Raw genomic sequence first — 21,903 nt, forward strand, 5'->3', positions numbered from 1 at the left:
TCAGCAGAGATAAAATATTGAAGAAACTTAAGGGACTAAAATCTGACAAATTCCCTGGACCTGATGGCCTACACCCTAGGATTCTAAAAGAGATAGTGGATGTACTAGCTATAATTTTCCAAAATTCCTTAGATTCGGGAACAGTTCCACTAGATTGGAAGTTGGCAAATATTGCACCAGTTTTCAAGAAAGGAGGGAGAGAGAAATCAGTGAACTACAGGCCAGTTAGCCTAACATCAGCTGTTGGGAAAATGCTGGAATCTATTATTAAGGAAGTCTTAACAATGCACTTAGAAAAGCATAGTATGATTAGAACAAGTCAGCATGGTTTTACTAAAGGGGAATTCTGTTTGACAAATTCATTAGAGTTTTTGAGGATGTAACCAGTAGGGTAGATAAAGGGGAACCAGTAGATGTAGTATACCTGGATTTTCAAAAGGCATTCGATAAGGTGCCACACAAAAGGTTAATAGGCAAAATAAGGACTCTTGGATTTGGGATGGTTAGCATGGATTGAGGATTGGTTAATGGATAGAAAATAGAGAGTGGGCATAATTGAGGCATTTTAAAGTTGTCAGGCAGTGAATAGTGGAGTGCCGCAAGGATCAGTGCTGGGGCCTCAGCTATTTACAATCTATATCAATGAGTTAGATAAAGAGACAGAGAGTAATGTATCTACATTTGCTGATGATACCAAGCTAGGTGGAAAGGTAAGCTGTGGGGAGGACACAGAGAGGCTGCAAAGAGATAGAGAGTGGTTAAGTGAGTGGACAACAAGATGGCAGACGGAGTATAATGTAGGGAAGTGTGAAGTGATTCACTTTGGTTGTGGAATAGGAAAGCTGAATATTTTTTAAAAGGTGAGAAACTTATAAGTGTTGATGTTCAGAGACTTGGGTGTGCTCATACAAGGAATGCAGGAAGTTAACTTACAGGTGCAGCAAGCAATTAGGAAGGAAAATGGCATGTTGACTTTTACTGCAAGGGGATTGGAGTACAAGAGTAAAGAAATTTTGCTAGAGTTGAACAGGGTTTTGGTGAGACCACGTCTGGAGTACTTAGTGCAGCTTTGGTCTCCATATTTAAGAAAGGATATACTTGCATTGGGGGCGGTACAGCGAAGGTTCATTAGATTGGTCCCTGGGATGAGGGGATTGCCCTATGATGAGAGGCTGAATAAATTGGGTTTATATTCTCTGGAGTCTAGAAGAATGGCAGCAATCTCATTGAAACCTACAAAAATTCTGAAGGGAAAAAGCAAAATACTGTGGATGCTGGAAATCTGAAACAAAAACAGAAATAGCTGGAAAATCTCAGCAGGTCTGACAGCATCTGCGGAGAGGAACACAGTTAACGTTTCGAGTCTGAATGACTCTGATGAAGAGTCACTTAACTGTGTCCCTCTCCACAGATGCTGTCAGACCTGCTGAGATTTTCCAGCTATTTTTGTTTTTGTTTCAAAATTCTGAAGGGGTTTGATGGGATAGATGCTGAGAGATTGTTTCCACTGGTTGGGGAATCTAAAACATGAGGGCACAGACTCAGGACAAGGGGCCGATCATTTAGAACTGAGATAAGGAGAAGTTGCTTCACTCAAAGGGTTGTGAATCTTTAGAATTCTCTACCCCAGAGGGTTGTAGGTGCTCCATTGTTGAATACCTTTAAGGCTGTGGGATAGACAGATTTTTGGTCTCAGGGTATTAAGGGATATGGGGAACGGGCAGGAAAATGGAGTTGAAGCCCAAGATCAGCCATGATGGTATTGAATGGTGGAGCAGGCTCGATGGGCCAAGTGGTCTCCTCCTGCTCCTATTTCTTAGGTTCTTAGTTTGGGTCAAATCCCTTTAAGAGGTAATTGTAAAATAAAAATATCAAAATGTACAAAATAATTTTATTTAATATTTTCCATATCAGTAAATTTCCTTTATGCAAAATGTGTATCTTCATCTTTAATTTTAAAATGTAGTAAAATATGAATCTATCTATAAACTATTACAAGTCCAGTGCACATACTTTGCATAAATGAATCTGTGTCACTTTTATCATTGGTAAACTTATTTGAGTCAATCATTTCTTGTGACTGACTCCAAGACACAAACCCAGCACAGCTGACAGTCTTGGTGACAATGTAGAAAAGTTCCAACTCTTTTTAAACAATGATTCTGAAAATTGGGATCACTTATGTTTTTGAAGCTCTGAATTCAGCTCAGTTTTAAAAATACTGGTGGTGAAATTCACCTAGGAGGCCAGTTCAAAACAGCTGGGTCCCAGCTCCAATGGGTGCTCACTCTGTCTGCAGCCCAGCTCCAATGGGCGCTGGAAATCTTGTGCGCGCTCACCATTCACATGTTCACACTTCATGTGGGAATCCAAAGAGTGAGCATTTCCACTGGCACTGGCACTGGCACTGTCAGGCTATGGACTCTGGGGCTATAGTACCCAGGCATAACCCTACTGATACCTGACCTGTCTACGTATTGTCTATGAGAAGTCCCTGGGTAGTGGATCAGAAGGGGGGAGGGGTAACGACCTGTTCCCCATTTCCTGAAGCCAGGGCAATGAGATCCATTGCACACATGAAGTGTGACCAGGTGGGTGAGTGTGCAAAAGATTTCCATCACCCATTGGAACTGGGACCCAGTTGCTCTGTACTGGCCATTGCAGCACTAATTCAACACTGCCCAATCCTGGGGCCTCGCTGATCTGTGAGACTCAGTACCATTGGGAAAGCAGTCACTCACTTGACCGCGTGGGGATCTACAGAGGCAGTGGACCAGGTGATTGGCACCTTCACTATGGCGGAACACACATCAGGGAGAGGGAGGTATTGTAACCCATGTGTTATACAGTTCAGTAACATCACCTTTGGTGGGATCCTTTGGGTGCCCAGTGACAGAAACAAACCTAAAACACACAGGCCAGGATTTTCAGCTTGGCGGGCGGGCGGGCGTGTGCCCGACATGCACGAGGGTGAAATAGCGCGTGGTGACATCGGGCGAGCGTCCTGACAGCATTCCGCACTCCCGTGTGCGCGATATTGTGGTCGGCGGGCGCGCGTGGGATTTGGCAGCGTGCCCGCCAACGATTAAGAGGCCCCTTAACCCCGTTAATTAACTAATTAAAGTGAAACTCTCCGGGCGGTCGGCGGGTAGGCGAAGGGGCCAAGAGGCCTTTGCGTTTTTTCGCGAAACCCAATCCACGGGCGGGACGAGGTTTCAAACTGCGATTTTAAAAATGTTTTTTAAACTCATTTTTAAACACGTCCCAGCTCAGGTGACAGAGTCACGCGAGGGGGACAACCTTTTCCTTATTTTTTTTTAATTCTTTATCTTTAATGTTAAAAATCTTCGGCTCCCTGAGGCAGCGGCTCTGTGCCTTCAGGGAGCTTTCACTGAGCGCAGCCCACGCGCAGGCGCAGACTCCAGCGCTCGCGGCCCTCCCGCCCCCAACTCTGGCAGCGCTGAGGTTATGGCTGTGAAATGACCAACCGGCGTGAAGTTGTGATTGGGGCCTGACCGCAGGCTGCTGCCTGGCCACTGCCCGGGGCCCTCCTGCCACCCCCTGCCTGATGAGGGGGAAATCCTCCCTGTAGAGCGCAGCGCAACGGTAAATCTGTAAGCGATTCATCAGCCGCCATCCCAATCCCCACCGCAGATCTGCGCTTCTCCCCAACCCTCGGCGCAGCTCCTCATGACAGGACACAATTCTCCTTCTTGCTGTTGTTATTGCTCGTGCTGACACTGTGATCCAGGACTGAGGAGGTGCCCTTACCTGTTAAGACAGAAAGGCACAGGGTGAGTAAGAGCAGGGAGGGGAATCCCACCTTGTCATGAGGGGCTCAGGGAAAGTGGAGAGAGGGAGGGGGGGGGTCTTGGCAATGTGGCGAGGGATCTGGGAATTATGTCCAGCTTCACCTCCTGCTCCGAAAGGGCATTCATTTCCCTGCAGTGATGCAATTCCGCTTGGACAGGCGGACGATGGTGGAATGGTTCTGCTACTGCAGCAGGAATCTATGGGTTCAAATCCCACCATGAGAATTTGAGAGAGTTGGAAAGTTTCAGGAGGGAATTCCAGAGACGGGGCCCCAAGGCAACTGAAGGCGCAGCCCGCCAAAGACAGAGTGATGAAAATCAGGAATGTTGAGGAGGCCACAATTGGAGGACTGCATGGATCCCAGAGGGCTGAGGGCCTGGAGGAGATTTTCTTTTTATTCATTCATGGGATGTGGGCATCGCTGGCTGGGCCCAGCATTTATTGCCCATCCCTAATTACCCTTAAGGTGGGGGTGAGCTGCCTTCTTGAACCGCTGCAGTCCATGTGGTGTAGGTACACCCACAGTGCTGTTAGGGAGGATTTTGACCCAGCGACAGTGAAGGAACGGCCGATATATTTCCAAATCAGGATGGTGAGTGACTTGGAGGGGAACTTGCAGGTGGTGGTGTTCCCCATCTATCTGCTGCCCTCGTCCTTCTAGATGGTAGAAGTCGTGGGTTTGGAAGGTGCTGTCAAAGGAGGTTTGGTGAGTTGCTGCAGTGCATCTTGTAGATGGTACACACACTGCTGCTACTGTGTGTCGGTGGTGGAGGGAGTGAATGGTGAAGGTGGTAAATGGGGCGTCAATCAAGCAGCTGCTTTGTCCTGGATGGTATCCAGTTAGCAGGTTATAGAGATAGGGAGGGGCGAGGCCGTGGAGGGATTTGCAAACAGGGATGAGGATATTCAAATCAAAATGTTACAGTTGGGAGTTGAAACAGCCCTATCCAGAGAGCAGTGTCTGTGCTGTGAGCTCACACTGAGGGGAGGGGGTGCAGGGTGGTGAGTGCGAGAACCCACAATGTGGTCAAAGGTACCTGTGCTCAGGCTGGTTGTGTTTCCGGTCTCTGCGAGCTGTCTTCCGCTTTTGGCTGAGTCTTTCATCTTCCCCCTCAGACTCTTCCTGTGGGCTTTGGGCTCTGAGCTCCCCTCTGCCAACCGGGCGTCACTGTCAGCAGTCTGGGACGCTTTAACTTTCCTGAAACTGCCCCAGCCGATGTTCAGTATTTTGAATCCACCGGTGAATGTGCTGCTGGCGTTGGGCATCTGACTGGCTGGGACCAGATCTCCGAGCGGCTCTGGTTCCTCCAGGCCCCGGACATCATTGTTGACCAGCCACTCCTGAACAGCCTGGTTTGCCTTGCTGTGATCCTCTTTCTTACTGTCTCTCATGGTCCCCTTCCGCTCCCGGAGCTTTACAGCGCTCTCCTTCCTCTGGAGCTCGTTCGGAGGCACCAGCTGGCTTTCCGAGGATGCTCGGTGGTGCATCCCCTCCGACACCAGGAGGTACATGGGGTTGTCAAACTTACTTTTCAAGTCATTTGATCGGGGTGGGATGTAGGCGGTGGTGATGCCCATCACCGGGGCTGTGAGTCTTGGCTTGAGGTTCAGATGCTCGTGGAGATCCACCATGTCCGAGTTGGCATACAGCTCCCGGAATTCAGTATCGAAATTTTCCAGAACGTGCCCAGTGTAGACAGTCAGTGTGCTGCGATGTAACCGGGCACAGCTCCATGTGAAACTACCGGGAAACCAGAAACCCAACTCAGCCTCTATTCGAAATAAGGACAGTGAGAATGCCAGTTACAGAAAGTATGGGGCTGGGGAGGGTGGGAGGGGGTTTTGTGTCTGAGATGTCCCGTCTCAAACTGCATTCACACATCCAACTACCAAAACTTGCTCCTCTGTCAGGGCTTCTCATTGTGCAATGGGAAAGCGGCATTCCCCACCTACAACCCAACCTGGAGCTCAGTCATCATGGTACATAGACCGACACAGAGATAAAATATACACATACATAGTTGTAGACACACAGACTCAGACGCACACGCGCACAGACTCAGACACACACGCACACAGACTCAGACACACACGCACACACAGACTCAGACACACACACACGCACAGACTCAGATACACACACACGCACAGACTCAGACACACACACACACGCACAGACTCAGACACACACGCACACAGACTCAGACACGCACACAGACTCAGACACACACACACATGCACAGACTCAGACACACACACACAGACTCAGACACACACACATACGCACACAGACTCAGACACGCACACAGACTCAGACACACATACACGCACACAGACTCAGACACACACACGCACAGACTCAGACACACACACGCACAGACTCAGACACACACACGCACAGACTCTCCAGTGGGAGTCATTGAATGAATGATGGACTCAGGCGAAGAGGCCTTGTCTGAGCTCTCTGACCAGACCCCTCAGTTGCTTTGATAGTGTGGCCATTCCAAACTGACTGACTCGGTCTGACAGTCCAACAGGATCCCCAGGGGTAGGGGAAAAACTGAACCGTAATGTAAGTGTGACATGGAGACTTCACTGATAAACAGGACAAACCTACTGTTGCCAAATGACCATTTGTAGCAATAAATAACCAGACTGGGAGGATACAGGCATGGTTTTATGGGGCACTAGATCCAGAGGAGGATATTTACCTGTATGAGCCGGAAAGCACTTTGTCACCATCCACAATCATAAACTTCTGGTTTAAATCACCCTTAATGTATCCCGTTGCCAAATAGAGACCAGTGCCAGCAATGGAACGAACACGCAGGTACTGAAAAACAAGACAGTGACAGACAGAAATCCATACCTCCCCCCTCCTTCTCTCACCTTCCCTCCCTCGGGTAGGAGCTTAGCTGCGATTGAATTCGCCAGCAGCTCCCTCACCCCTTGTCCAAGCAGATCACCCTTCCCCTGCAAACCTAAGCATTGAGACTCTGCAGTGGCTATTCAACTGCGGGGGCTTCAACAGCTGAATGATTGGCTGATTGGCTAAGCCCAAGCCCATCCTGTTTGTGCTCAGGGTGGATTGGGATTAGGATCCCTGAGTGAAGGCAAATGAAGCCAGCAACAGAACTTGAGTCCCCCTGTGCTCTATCCTGGTCTCAAATCACACACCCTGTCCCAGTCTCAGCTTGGGTGAGACTGGAATCCAGGATTCAGCTACACTCTCGGTCGTCTTGGGGAGGAGGTGGGTGTGTGGCAGTGTCACACCTGCAGGTAGGAAAACTCAGGAATTAGAAGGGACTGAGCCCTCGGTGTCAGATACCACCCCCACCCCCCCCCACCCCCTCAGCGAGACACTCACTTGGATCATCAAATCATTCAGTTCCATTTTCTTGCACATCTCCAGGAAATGTTTCAGTTTCCCCTCATCCAGGACGATGTAAACTGGGAGCCTCCGCCTGTAACAAGCCTCAATCAGATCCTCAAATATATTCCGGTCCGTGAAATCATCCATCACTAACGCAATCATCTGAATAAAACAAAAAAAAAATTAATGAGACATTTTCAAATTGCCAACACCCAGTTCCCAGTTTCGAGTCTAAAATGGGGAAGAACTTTATTCACTCCAGTGAACGGGACTCACTGCGCATGAGGGGGGTGGAAATGGAGACTGAACGATTCCAAAAGGAAATTGGATGGGGTACTCGAGGGAAATAAACTTGTAAGGCTAGGGGGAGGTGGATGGCACTGACTGAGCTGCTCTACAGAGGGCCAGCATGGATTCAATGGGCCGAATGGCCTCCTTCTGACCAGTAATGACCCTATAACTCTAAATTCAAGCCAGAATTAATTCCCCAACCCGGTGCGACTGATACATTTGGCAACTGTTGTAATTTTAAACGGCTGAATGTACTCCTGTTACATGGGAATGAGGGTGTAGGGAGGAAGGAGGGGCGTGAGGTGGAGGGAAGTAGGGGGTGAGGTGGAGAGAAGGAGGGAGATCAGTGAATGAGAAAGCGGAATTAAAAAGAAGGTAAAAAACAAAAAACTGCGGATGCTGGAAATCCAAAACAAAAACAGAAATACCTGGAAAAACTCAGCAGGTTAATAATCTGCCTGTAAGTTTCAGGCTTCAAACCAGCCCAGCAGACACTGAATGATTCTGTTACCTTCACAGCACCTGATATGTGACACCTATTGCGTGACAGCTGGGGTGTGACAGGATAACTGTCTTACTTTTTCACACTACTTAAATGTTATGAGTCCTTCAACAACAACTTATATTTATATAGCGCCTTTACTGTCATGAAACGCCCCAAAGTGTCCGACGGGAGCGTTATAAAACAAAATATGTCACCCAAGCCACATACGGAGTTTTAAGTACAGATCAAAGGGTAGGTTTTTAAGGAGGAAAGCGAGGTTGGAGAGTTGGAGGGTTTTAGGGAGGGAATTCCAGAGTTTGGAGTCTAAGCCGCTGAAAGCACTATCACCAATGCTGGAGTGATTAAAATCTGCGATGCTCACAAATGGCCAGAATTCGAGGAATGTAGATATCTGGGAGGGCTGTGGGGTTGGAGGAGGTTACAGAGGGATGGAGAGGAGAGGCGAGGCCATGGAGGGATTTGAAACCCCAGATGAGAATTCTGAAGTCAAGACGTTGCTTTGATGGGGGGGAGGCCATTGCGGGTCAGCGAGCACAGGGGTGATAGGGGAAGGGGTCTCGGTGCGAGTTAGGACACAAGCAGAAGAGCTTCGGATGGCCTCAGGTTTACAGAGGGTAGGATGTGGGAGATGAGTCAGGAATGCATTGGGACAGTCAGGTTTAGAGGTAACAAATGCACAGATGAGGGTTTCAGCAGCGGATGAGCTGTAGCAGGAGTGAAGTCAGGCGATTTTAGTGAGGTGGACTTAGTGATCACACAAATACCTTTATCAGGTAGTGTTTATGGTTAAGGTGCAACTCTAGGTAGCAATGCCTGACTGCAATGTGATAAACTGGTCCCCGCTTTCCATGAGGCAGGTACTGGGGGTGGTACCTTCACAGCAAAATGAAGATCATGCATCCTTGCCTCAACCTGACTTGGAGGGGGAGGCGGGGGGTGGGGGGAGGGTTGTAGGAAAGTCTTTGCAAGAGATGGGAAATTATTAAGCAGCTGGGAAAAGGGCGCTTTACAGGAAGGGCAGGTTTAGTTAGAAGTCCTGCAGCTAGCAAAGGCTTCACTTGTGGCTGTGCAGATATGATGACAGGGGAGTTACTCAAACTGAACTGATAAGAGCATCTTCCTTTTCTCTGTTGACTACCTGTGCTGCAGCCTAGGCTGTGGTTTGCATTTGCTGGTGCATTCCGATATTGATCAGATAAACTCAGCGGCTTCACAACAGTCAAACTCGGCATTGCTTCAAGATCCACTGCCTTTCCTGTGAATGTGACTGGGCTCAAAGAACTCTCACTCACAATTAACACTTCACGCCAGACTCCTGTTCAACTTTTGCGTCCAAAAAAATGAATGTTTTAAACAACAAAAGCAATGTACCATCGGAGGCCTGAACATCTGAGGGGGAGTGGGGGCCCTTTCTGTCCTCAGCAACGGTGAGGGGGCAGACAGGAGGAGGGGGTTCAGCGCCCAGAGCAGAATGGGGTGGGGCTGGGGGACTGGCATGTTCGTGGGGGGGGGTGGGAGAGGAGGTTTGGGGGTAGGGAACGTTGTTTACCTCAATACTGTTTCTTGGAGTCGGCTGTGCACCAAGTTCTGTCTACACAGCAACAATGACTGCACTTGCAGAGAAAGGCAGGGGGGGCGCTTTGAGATGCCTTGACAACCTGGAAGGTTTCGTATAAAATCTGAAGCTCTTTCTAGCACAGATGAAAAGGGAAGAGTCAGCCAAGATTCCTCAGTGCCCTGAAACTTCCACTGCCACGATGAGCTGGAAATTTTGAGGGTTTAACCGTCGGATAAGGAGGTGATCAAGTTAGTGATGCACTCTGTAGCTGAATAGCCATCTCAGCCAATGCACCAAAGGGCACCTAATGCTTGTGGCGTTGAACTTGAGCAAGCGTCAGCACCACCAGGTTAGGAGAATGTTACTGGCATTGGAGCCAGTCCTGAGAAGGTTCACTAGGTTGATCCCGGGTATGGAGGGATTTTCTTATGAAGAGAGGTTGAGTAGGTTGGGCCTGTAGAAACTTAGAAGAATGAAAGGCAATCTTCTTGAAACATATAAGATTCTTAGGGGGCTGGACAAGGCAAAAACTTAGCAGATGGAACATAACGTGGGAAAGTGTGAGGTTATGCACTTTGGCAGGAAGAACAGAGGAGCTGAATATTAGTTAAATGGAGAAAGACTGAAGAAAGCTGCAGCACAGAGGGATTTGGGGGTCCTCATGCATGAATCACAAAAAGCTAGCGTACAAGTTCAGGAATGTTGGCCTTTATTTCAAAGGGAATGGAGTATAAAAATAGGGAAGTCTTGCTAAAACTATACAAGGCATTAGTTAAACCACATCTAGAATACTGTGAACAGTTTTGGTTCCCTTATCTAAGGAAAGATGAACTGACATTGGAGGCAGTCCAGAGAAGGTTCACTAGGTTGATCCCTGTATGTAGGGATTTCCTGAGGAGAGGTTGAGTAGGTTGGGCCCGTACTCATTGGAGTTTAGAAGAATGAGAGGCGACCTTATTGAAACATATAAGATTCTTAGGGGGCTTGACAGGGTAGATGCTGAGAGGTTGTTTCCCCTTGTGGGAGAGTCTAGGACCAGAGGGCATAATCTCAGAGTAAGGAGGTCACCCACTTAAAACAGAGATGAGGAGGAATTTCTTCTCTCAGAGGGTAGTGAATCTGTGGAATTCTTTACCACAGAGGGCTGTAGAGGCTGGGTTGTTAAGGATATTCAATATGAGATAGACAGATTTTTAATCAGTAAGGGAACTGAGGGTTATGGAGAAAAGGCAGGAAAGTGGAGTCGAGGATTATCAGGTCAGCCATGATGTAATTAAGTGGCAGAGCAGACTCGATGGGCCAAATGGCCTACTTCTGCTCCTACATCTTATGGTCTTATGTTGGGGGAGGGGAGGGAAACATATGGTTTCAATAATATTACCATCTTCTAGACCCTACCACCAACTTCTGGGGGGATTACCATTGAACAGAAACTCTACTGGACCAATCACAAAAATACTATGACTACAAAAGCAGGTCAGAGGCTGAGAATTCTGAGGCAAATAACCCATCTCCTGACTCTCCAAAGCCTGTCCACCATCTACAAGGCACAAGCCAGGAGTGTGATGGAATACTCCCCACTTGCCTGGATGAGTGCAGCTCCAACAACACTCAAGAAGCTTGACACCATCCAGGACAAAGCAGCCTGCTTGGATTGGCAACCCATCCACAAACATTCACTCCCTCCACCGACACACAGTAGCAGCAGTGTGTACCATCTACAAGATGCACTGCAGGAATTCGCCAAGGCTCCTTCAACAGCACCTTCCAAACCTGTGACCACTACCACCTAGAAGGACAAGGACAGCAGATAGATGGGAACACCACCACCTGGAAGTTCCCCTCCAAGTCACTCACCATCCTGACTTGGAAATAGGTTGCCGTTCCTTCACTGTCGCTGGGTCAAAATCCTGGAACTCCCTCCCTAACAGCACTGTGGGTGTACCTACACCACATGGACTGCAGCGGCTCAAGATGGCGGCTCACCCCCACCTTCTCAAGGGCAATTAGGGATGGGCAATAAATACTAGCCTAGCAACTCCCACATCCCATGAATGCTATTTTTTTTAGAAGTACAAGCAGAGTAGGACAGGACGCAGAATGTTCTGGACTTATTTTTGCCGCGGGGGCTTTTAGAATTTTTCAGCCACATGTACGAGGGACTGTTTCTCGTATGAGAAGGATCACCAATGACTCTGACAATTCACATTTAAGCTATGAATAATGGAGGTGGGATACTGCAGCACTGCTAACTGGAGTGTGACACAGCCATGAATCAAGATTAAGTGAGAGAAAGCAAGTGGGGTGTAAATTCACAAAAGGAAAAAGATTAAAAAACCCATTAAACTTATCCACCGTCAATCTCTTCCTTCAGTTCACACCTACACCCACCCTGGCAACTGAAGGGAAATAAACTGGGGGGGAGGGGGAGGGGGGGGCAAAGAGCATCCAATTTCAGGACAGACGCTGGGAATTTCCTCCCCAGTTCCCCCAGGGGAAAGTCCAGTCGACTATGGTTCCCCCTGACATTTCAGGAGATTATTCCGCCCACACACACACATTGAGAGGGCCAATGATCCTCCAGGCATCACCTAAATTCTGGTTACTATGGCGACATTTAGTTAACAAATTCACATCTTTCTGTGAACAGCCTTTTACTTGCTTCATGTGTCAACACTGTGCATTTATATAACTTCGGAAATCTGCTCAACCCACTCTACGTCAGGAAGTAGTTTTAAAAAAACATATTGCCCATCCTTAATTGTCCCTTGTAGTGGTAGTAGTGGTAGTAGTGCACCCCTCCCCACTTCTTGAACAACTGTGTAACAGGTTAATACAAATAAGTGCCTTGCCAGGCCACTTCAGAGGGCAGTTAAGAGGCAACCACGCTGGTGTGGGACTGGAGTCACATGTAGGCCCAGGCTGGGTAAGGACGACAAGTTTCCTTCCTGAGTTGACGCAATTTCTATGACAATCTGGCACTTTCATGATCACTTTAACTGATCGCAGCTTTTAAGACTTGATTCAAATTCTCGACCTGCTTTGGTGGGATTCGAACTCACGGCCCAACTGGATTATTCGTCCAGGCCCTTGGATTACAGTCAAGTAACAACAGCCAGGACAGCACCACACCTAAATTCAGAGGCATAGCAGGAGAGTTAGGGAAGGTTATCCAATGTCTGGTTGAAAGGATGAGAGTTAAGAAGCTCTTTCAAGGCAGAGGAGAGGCGGAGTGAGTGGAGGATGAGGGAGGGAGATCCAGAGATGGGCATTTAGGCGAATGAAGGAGGGGTAACCTATTAGAGGGAGACCTTGGAGGGACTTGAAAGCTGTTGGAAAAACTGAAAATAACACTGACCAAATATCACATAATGAAACTGGAAGTTACATAAATTATATAAATCCACCCACCTATAGAACGGGAGCCGAATAAAGGGGCTGGATGGCTGACTTCTTCTATTTCGTATGAAAACAAACATATCAAACTGCTGGAAACACACAGAGAGTTGGGCAGCTTCTGAAAGAGGATGGTGGGCTATTGTTTCTGGGGTACCTTCCTGGGCCTCCTGTGGTCAGTTTACTAACATCTGTGGCTACCTGGGTAGCACTCTCACCTCAGAATCAGTAAGCTGCGGATACAGACTCCCTCCCGGAGACTTAAATACAAAACCTAGACTGACACTCCCAGTACCGGGACTGAAGAAGCACCACTGTCCGAGGGTCAGTACTGAGGGAATGCTGCACTATCAGAGGGTCAGTACTGAGGGAGTGCTGCACTGTCAGAGGGTCAAAACTGAGAGAGTGCTGCACTGTCAGAGGGTCAGTACTGAGGGAGCGCCGCACTGTCCGAGGGTCAGTACTGAGGGAGTGCTGCACTGCTGGTGGGTCAGTACTGAGGGAGTGCTGCACCGTCAGAGGGACAGTACTGAGGGAGCGCTGCACTGTCAGAGGGACAGTACTGTGGGAGTGCTGCACTGCTGGTGGGTCAGTACTGAGGGAGTGCTGCACTGTCAGCGGGTCAAAACTGAGGGAGTGCTGCACTGTCCGAGGGTCAGTACTGAGGGAGTGCTGCACTGTCAGAGGGACAGTACTGAGGGAGTGCTGCACTGCTGGTGGGTCAGTACTGAGGGAGTGCTGCACTGTCAGAGGGTCAGTACTGAGGGAGTGCTGCACTGTCAGAGGGTCAGTACTGAGGGAGTGCTGCACTGCTGGTGGGTCAGTACTGAGGGAGTGCTGCACCGTCAGAGGGTCAGTACTGAGGGAGTGCTGCACTGCTGGTGGGTCAGTACTGAGGGAGTGCTGCACTGTCAGAGGGTCAGTACTGAGGGAGTGCTGCACTGTCAGAGGGTCAGTACTGAGGGAGTGCTGCACTGCTGGTGGGTCAGTACTGAGGGAGTGCTGCACTGTCAGAGGGTCAGTACTGAGGGAGTGCTGCACTGCTGGTGGGTCAGTATTGAGGGAGTGCTGCACTGCTGGTGGGTCAGTACTGAGGGAGTGCTGCACTGTCAGAGGGTCAGTACTGAGGGAGTGCTGCACTGCTAGTGGGTCAGTACTGAGGGAGTGCTGCACTGTCAGAGGGTCAGTACTGAGGGAGTGCTGCACTGTCAGAGGGTCAGTACTGAGGGAGCGCTGCACTGCTGGTGGGTCAGTACTGAGGGAGTGCTGCACTGTCGGAGGGTCAGTACTGAGGGAGTGCTGCACTGTCAGAGGGTCAGTACTGAGGGAGTGCTGCACTGCTGGTGGGTCAGTACTGAGGGAGTGCTGCACTGTCAGAGGGTCAGTACTGAGGGAGTGCTGCACTGTCAAAAGGTCAGTACTGAGGGAGTGCTGCCCTGTCGGAGGGTCAGTACTGAGGGAGTGCTGCACTGTCGGAGGGTCAGTACTGAGGGAGTGCTGCACTGCTGGTGGGTCAGTACTGAGGGAGTGCTGCACTGTTAGAGGGTCAGTACTGAGGGAGTGCTGCACTGCTGGTGGGTCAGTACTGAGGGAGTACTGCACTGTCAAAGGGTCAGTACTGAGGGAGTGCTGCACTGCTGGTGGGTCAGTACTGAGGGAGTGCTGCACTGCTGGTGGCTCAGTACTGAGGGAGTGCTGCACTGTCAGAGGGTTAGTACTGAGGGAGTGCTGCACTGCTGGTGGGTCAGTACTGAGGGAGTGCTGCACTGCTGGTGGGTCAGTATTGAGGGAGTGCTGCACTGCTGGTGGGTCAGTACTGAGGGAGTGCTGCACTGTCAGAGGGTCAGTACTGAGGCAGTGCTGCACTGCTGGTGGGTCAGTACTGAGGGAGTGCTGCACTGTCAGAGGGTCAGTACTGAGGGAGTGCTGCACTGTCAGAGGGTCAGTACTGAGGGAGTGCTGCACTGCTGGTGGGTCAGTACTGAGGGAATGCTGCACTGTCGGAGGGTCAGTACTGAGGGAGTGCTGCACTGTCAGAGGGTCAGTACTGAGGGAGTGCTGCACTGCTGGTGGGTCAGTACTGAGGAAGTGCTGCACTGTCAGAGGGTCAGTACTGAGGGAGTGCTGCACTGTCAGAGGGTCAGTACTGAGGGAGTGCTGCACTGCTGGTGGGTCAGTACTGAGGGAGTGCTGCACTGTCAGAGGGTCAGTACTGAGGGAGTGCTGCACTGCTGGTGGGTCAGTACTGAGGGAGTACTGCACTGTCAAAGGGTAAGTACAGAGGGAGTGCTGCACTGCTGGTGGGTCAGTACTGAGGGAGTGCTGCACTGCTGGTGGGTCAGTACTGAGGGAGTGCTGCACTGTGAGAGGGTCAGTACTGAGGGAGCGCTGCACTGTCAGAGGGTCAGTACTGAGGGAGCGCTGCACTGTCAGAGGGTCAGTACTGAGGGAGTGCTGCACTGTCAAAGGATCAGTACTGAGGGAGCGCTGCACTGCTGGTGGGTCAGTACTGAGGGAGCGCTGCACTGCTGGTGGGTCAGTACTGAGGGAGTGCTGCACTGTCAGAGGGTCAGTACTGAGGGAGTGCTGCACTGTCAGAGGGTCAGTACTGAGGGAGTGCTGCACTGCTGGTGAGTCAGTACTGAGGGAGTGCAGCACTGTCAGAGGGTCAGTACTGAGGGAGTGCTGCACTGCTGGTGGGTCAGTACTGAGGGAGTACTGCACTGTCAAAGGGTAAGTACAGAGGGAGTGCTGCACTGCTGGTGGGTCAGTACTGAGGGAGTGCTGCACTGCTGGTGGGTCAGTACTGAGGGAGTGCTGCACTGCTGGTGGGTCAGTACTGAGGGAGTGCTGCACTGTGAGAGGGTCAGTACTGAGGGAGCGCTGCACTGTCAGAGGGTCAGTACTGAGGGAGCGCTGCACTGTCAGAGGGTCAGTACTGAGGGAGTGCTGCACTGTCAAAGGATCAGTACTGAGGGAGCGCTGCACTGCTGGTGGGTCAGTACTGAGGGAGCGCTGCACTGCTGGTGGGTCAGTACTGAGGGAGTGCTGCACTGTCAGAGGGTCAGTACTGAGGGAGTACTGTACTGTCAGAGGGTCAGTACTGAGGGAGTGCTGCACTGTCGGAGGGTCAGTACTGAGGGAGTGCTGCACTGTCGGCGGGTCAGTACTGAGGGAGTGCTGCACTGTCGGAGGGTCAGTACTGAGGGAGTGCTGCACTGTCGGAGCGTCAGTACTGAGGGAGTGCTGCACTGTCAGAGGGTCTTAGTACTGAGGGTGTGCTGCACTGTCAGAGTGTCAGTACTGAGGGAGTGCTGCACTGTGAAAGGGTCAGTATTGAGGGAGTGCTGCACTGTCAGAGGGTCAGTACTGAGGGAGTGCTGCACTGTCAGAGGGTCAGTACTGAGGGAATGCTGCACTGTCAAAGGGTCAGTACTGAGGGAGTGTCGCACTCTCAGAAGGTCAGCGCTGAGGGAGTGCTGCACTGTCAAAGATCCTGTTTTTCATATGAGCTGTTCAATCAAGGCCTTCTTGGGTGGATGTAAAAGATCCCACAGCAGGGAGAACAAGGAAAGCAGGGGATTTCTCACTGGCCTCCTGAGCCAATGTTTATCCCTTATTCAACATCATTAAAACAGATTATCTGGTCATTATCACATTGCTGCTAGTGGGATCTTTCCGTGTGCAAATTGGCTGCCGTGGTTCCACAATAGCGACAACACCTCAATTGGGCAGACAATTGGCAGATAAAGTTCAATGCAGAGAAATGTCAGCTGATTTATTTTGGCAGGAAAGATATGGAGAGACAATATAAAACAAAGGGAGGGACTTTAAAGGAGGTGCAGGAACAGAGAGACCTCTGTATATGTACATAGGTCACTGAAGATGTCAGAGCATGTTGAGAGAGCAATTAATGAAGCATATAGTATCTTAGGCTTTATTAATAGGAGCATTGAGTACAAGAGTAAGGAGGTCATGTTGAACTTGTATAAGACACCGGTTAGGCCTTACCTGGAGTACTGCATCTAGTTCTGGGCACTGTACTTGAGGAAGGATATGAAGGCATTGGAGAGAGTACAGAGGAGATTCACAAGAATGATTCCCGGGATGAAGAATTGTCGCTATGAGGATAGATGGAGATGTTGGGGCTGTTTTACTTGGAGAAAACAAGGCTGAGAGGAGACTTGGTAGAGGGATTCAAGATCCTGAGGGGCATGGACAGGGTAAATAGTGAGAAACTGTTCCCACTCAAGAGAACATCAAGAACTAGAGGGTACAGATTCAAAATAATTGGCAAAAGGAGTAAATGTGATGTGAGGAAAAATGTTTTCACCCAGAGGGTGGTTGGAGCCTGGAGCAAACTTCCCGAAAGGGTGGTGGAGGCAGGGTAAACGTATTCAAAAAGGGAATTGGATTGCTACCTGTAAAGAGAGAATGTGCAAGGTTACGGGGGTAAGGCAGGGGAGTGGGACTAGGTGGAATGCTCTCTCGGAGAGCCAGTGCAGACTCAATGGGCCAAATGGCCTCCTTCTGCGTTGCAAAGATTCGGCGATACTGTGAATTGATGAAAGGGGGTGCTACAGAAATGGAAATCAGTTGGTCCGTGATTGTTCACTTACCCGCTTCGCCTCTTGGATCACCTTCCGCACAATTTCCTTGATGAAGGGATCATTGTTTTTTGGCGGGTGCATGTGCACGGTTGCCCTGGTGACCCCTCGATAGGTAACATGCTGTGTCCAGCCCAGGTCTAGGTCGGGTATTGGGGTGTCACTCTGCTCTGGCCAGTAGGTTGAAGAGATGCCACTCTCTGTCTTCTTACCTTTTGAAGTGTCCTTTCCCTTCCCCTCGACCTCATACCTGTGGCAATCTTTGGAAATGTTCTCAACCTCTTTGGAGGAAATAAACTCTTTGACTTTCTTGTCCTTCAATAGCTTGTGGAAACCAATTTCACCAGCTTTTACTAGTTCATTTAAGGCTAAACGTTGCAATTCACAGTAATAGAATTCTGCCTTTTTGTCATTAATTCTAATATTAATATGATTATCTTCCAAACACTCCAGCTGGGATCCCGCCATGTTCTCTTGCTGCTGTTACTGATTCTCGGCGTCTTTCTTGTCCTGACTCACCTGTCTGACGTCAAGTACAGTCCAACAGGTCAGGCAACAAATTCTCCGGGACGTCCTCCCTTTAAGGACGGTAATTGACAACAATCCTAGCCAGTAACAGAGCCAAATCAAACTGAACAGCCAATCATAATGTGAGGTAGGCGGGATTTCTTAAAGGGGGGGGTTGTCTTTCCAAGAACGGAACCAAAACGCACATTTCAATCAAACTCTCAGCAACACTGGGCTATTCTTAAGGAATAAGAAAACTTGCTTCTGCTGTATCACGTCAAACAAATCGCTGTTCACAGTATTTGCACATAATATTTATTCTTTCTGCAATAGGTGCAGAGAAAATATTTGAATAAACAAATGAACATTAATTTAAACTTCCGGAAATATGTAGGTTATGATAGTTGAGAATGGATCGTTAGAGGGATAACCTGCGGTTGCGAAAGGTGCTATATAAATGCAACTTCTTTCTTCACTACATGGGACTAGTTGTGTGTGTGTAATTTTTAGAAGCAGTTTCATTATTGTCCTGTGATTAGTTTCCCTATCAAAGATCCAAAGATTTTTTTCTAGTGCAGCAAACATCTTCAATGTGAATCATTGTCCGGTTTCAGAGTTCACTCTAAGCATTGTTGGGGCAAGCAGCGACCATTTCACATCTGCTAAAGTATTTCTGGGTTGCAACAACAACAACAACTTTAAAAAAAATGTTCCTTCGTAAGACCATAAGATGTAGGAGCAGAAGATGGCCATTCAGCCCCTCAAGTCTGCTCTGTTATTCACTGAGATCATGGCTGATCTGATAATCCCTAACCCCACTTTCCTGCCTTTTCCCCATAACCCTCGATTCCCTTACTGATTAAAAATCTGTGTATCTCTGTAAATCTGTGAATATCCTTAACGACCCAGCCTCTATAGCCCTCTGCGCTAAAGAATTCCACAGATTCACTACCCTCTGAGAGAAGAAATTCCTCCTCATCTCTGTATTAAATGGGTGACCCCTTACTCTGAGATTATGCCCTCTGCTCCTAGACTCTCCCACAAGGGGAAACAACCTCTCAGCACCTACCCTGTCAAGCCCCTTAAGAATTTTATGGCCAGAATTTTTCCGTTGGCGAGTTGGGGGCGGGTCCGCTTGCCGACACGAAAATGACGTGGGATGACATCGAGAGGAACCCCTGACGTCATCCCGGTCCATTTAAGTATTGAGGAAGGCGGGCAGACAGCAGAATCAACTGTCCGCCCGCCGACCTGTCAATGGCCAATTGAGGCCATTGACAGGATAATTAAAACAATTAAAGGCCCTGCGGGATGAGGTTTCATGTCCGTTTTAAAAAACTTTAATAAACTTTTAGTCATATTTATTAACATGTCCCATCTCGTGCGACATTGTCACATGAGGGGGACATGCTAATAATTTTTTTATTTTTCTATTTTGAAACTTTGAAGCACTGTCAGTGATCTCCCTGAGACAGCACTTAGCCTCAGGGAGCAGTGCGCACTTTGACAGTTGGGGAATCCCTCCCCCCTCCCCCGCACAGGGAGCGCATAGCACTTCCCGTCGGGCAGCCCGCTGGGTGAGCCTTAATTGGCCCGCCCACTCAAAATGGCGGCGGGCCCCGTTTTGGTGGCGGCGATTGGCTGTCCACCCGCCGCTGAGCCGGTGGGGCCCACCTGCCCATCAAGGGCAAAATTCTGCCCATGTTTCAATAAGGTCGCCTCTCATTCTTCTAAGCCCCAATGAGTGCAGGCCCAACCTACTCAACCTCTCCTCATAAGAAAATCCCTCCATCCCCGGGATCAACCTAGTGAACCTTCTCTGGACTGCCTCCAATGTCAATATATCTTTCCTTAGATAAGGGGACCAAAACTGTTCATAATATTCTAGATGTGGTCTAACTAGTGCCTTGTATAGTTTTAGCAAGACTTCCCTATTTTTATACTCCATTTCCTTTAAAATAAAGACCAACATTCCATTTGCCTTCCCTATTACCTGCTGAACTTGTATGTTAGCTTTTTGTGATTCATGCACGAGGACTGCCAAATCCCCGTGCTGCAGCTTTCTGCAGCCTTTCTCCATTTAAATAATATTCAGCTCCTCTATTCTTCCTGCCAAAGTGCATAACCTCACATTTTCCCACGTTATATTCCATCTGCTACGTTGTTGTCCAGTCACTTAACCTGTCTATATCCCTCTGTAGACTCCTTGTGTCATCCTCACCACTTGCCTTCACACCTATTTTTGTGTCATCCAGATATATGTTTCAAATATTTCATCTTTGATCTGGTAAGTATATGGATACTTTAAGATCTTCCCTTGTTTACCCAATGCTTTCAAACCTCTTTTTGATCTGGGACCCGTGTGAATAATTTAAAACCGTGGGATATGGGCATCGCTGGCAAAGCCAGCATTTGTTGCCCATCCCTAATTACCCTTGAACTGAGTGGCAAAGGACAGTTAAGAGTCAGCCACATTGCTATGGGTCTGGAGTCACATGCAGACCAGACTAGGTAAGGACGGCAGATTTCCTTCCCTAAAGGACATTAGTGAACCAGATGGGTTTTTACAACAATTGATGACAGTTTCATGGTCACCATTACAAAGACTAGCCTTTATATTCCAGATTTTATTAAGTCAATTTAAATTCCACCAGCTGCCATGGTGGGATTTGAACCTGTGCCCCCAGAGGACTATTACTAGCCCAGTGACATTACCCTGATTGGCAGGCGATTGCTGCAAGCTTGATCTGACCTCATCACAGACACCTCCTTTCACTGGAGGAAGGCAGCAAGTGTTCACTCAGCAAGATCCCAAAAACTTGATTATTTATGTTCATCTGGAAGGGTTGGCCAGGGCATTCTCTCACCCAAATGACAGCCCCTCCAACAGTGCAGCACTCCCTCAGTACTGACCCTCCGACAGTGCAGCACTCCCTCAGTTCTGACCCTCTGACAGTGCAGCACTCCCTCAGCACTGACCCTCTGACAGTGCAGCACTCCCTCAGTTCTGACCCTCTGACAGTGCAGCACTCCCTCAGCACTGACCCTCTGACAGTGCAGCACTCCCTCAGCACTGACCCTCTGACAGTGCAGCACTCCCTCAGTTCTGACCCTCTGACAGTGCAGCACTCCCTCAGTACTGACCCTCTGACAGTGCAGCACTCCCTCAGCACTGACCCTCTGACAGTGCAGCACTCCCTCAGTACTGACCCTCTGACAGTGCAGCACTCCCTCAGTACTGACCCTCTGACAGTGCAGCACTCCCTCAACACTGACCCTTTGACAGTGCAGCACTCCCTCAGTACTGACCATTCTGACAGTGCAGCACTCCCTCAGCACTGACCCTCTGACAGTGCAGCACTCCCTCAGTACTGACCCTCTGACAGTGCAGCACTCCCTCAGCACTGACCCTCTGACAGTGCAGCACTCAGCACTGACCCTTTGACAGTGCAGCACTCCCTCAGCACTGACCCTCTGACAGTGCAGCACTCCCTCAGCACTGACCCTCTGACAGTGCAGCACTCCCTCAGCACTGACCCTCTGACAGTGCAGCACTCCCTCAGTACTGACCCTCTGACAGTGCAGCACTCCCTCTTTACTTCACTGAGAGAGTCAAACTCAATTATTGGCTCAAGTCTCTGTAACTCTTTTAGAGTCAACCAATTAAACTAAATTAACAAAATAAGGGATAAATCAAGCACAGCCCCTAAGTCAGGTCAGCTGTAAAAGCTGTAAAACCAAGGACAAAGTTTAAAGGAAACCTCAAGTCTCTGTAGTGGGACTTGACCCCATGAGCTTCTAACTCGGAGATGCGAGGGCAACCCACTGGCTGGGAATAAACATTAAGGGAGGT

General features: G+C 49.2%; 1 protein-coding gene across 1 annotated transcript; it reads right to left on the reverse strand.

Annotated features, from left to right (window-relative positions):
• Positions 1-3,333: 3,333 nt before the first annotated feature.
• On the reverse strand, positions 3,334-18,050 carry LOC144669520 (protein FAM83F-like). The gene is made up of 5 exons (XM_078531990.1): positions 17,556-18,050; positions 7,181-7,348; positions 6,525-6,646; positions 4,851-5,554; positions 3,334-3,771 (listed from the first exon to the last, which is right to left on the reverse strand). Exons 1-5 carry the CDS (start codon positions 18,009-18,011, stop codon positions 3,689-3,691), a joined length of 1,533 nt encoding a protein of 510 aa, XP_078388116.1. The 5' UTR covers positions 18,012-18,050; the 3' UTR covers positions 3,334-3,688.
• Positions 18,051-21,903: the final 3,853 nt, after the last annotated feature.

The sequence above is a fragment of the Cetorhinus maximus genome, chromosome 29 (genome assembly GCF_964194155.1).
Source record: "Cetorhinus maximus chromosome 29, sCetMax3.hap1.1, whole genome shotgun sequence".
NCBI classification, from domain to species: domain Eukaryota; kingdom Metazoa; phylum Chordata; class Chondrichthyes; order Lamniformes; family Cetorhinidae; genus Cetorhinus; species Cetorhinus maximus.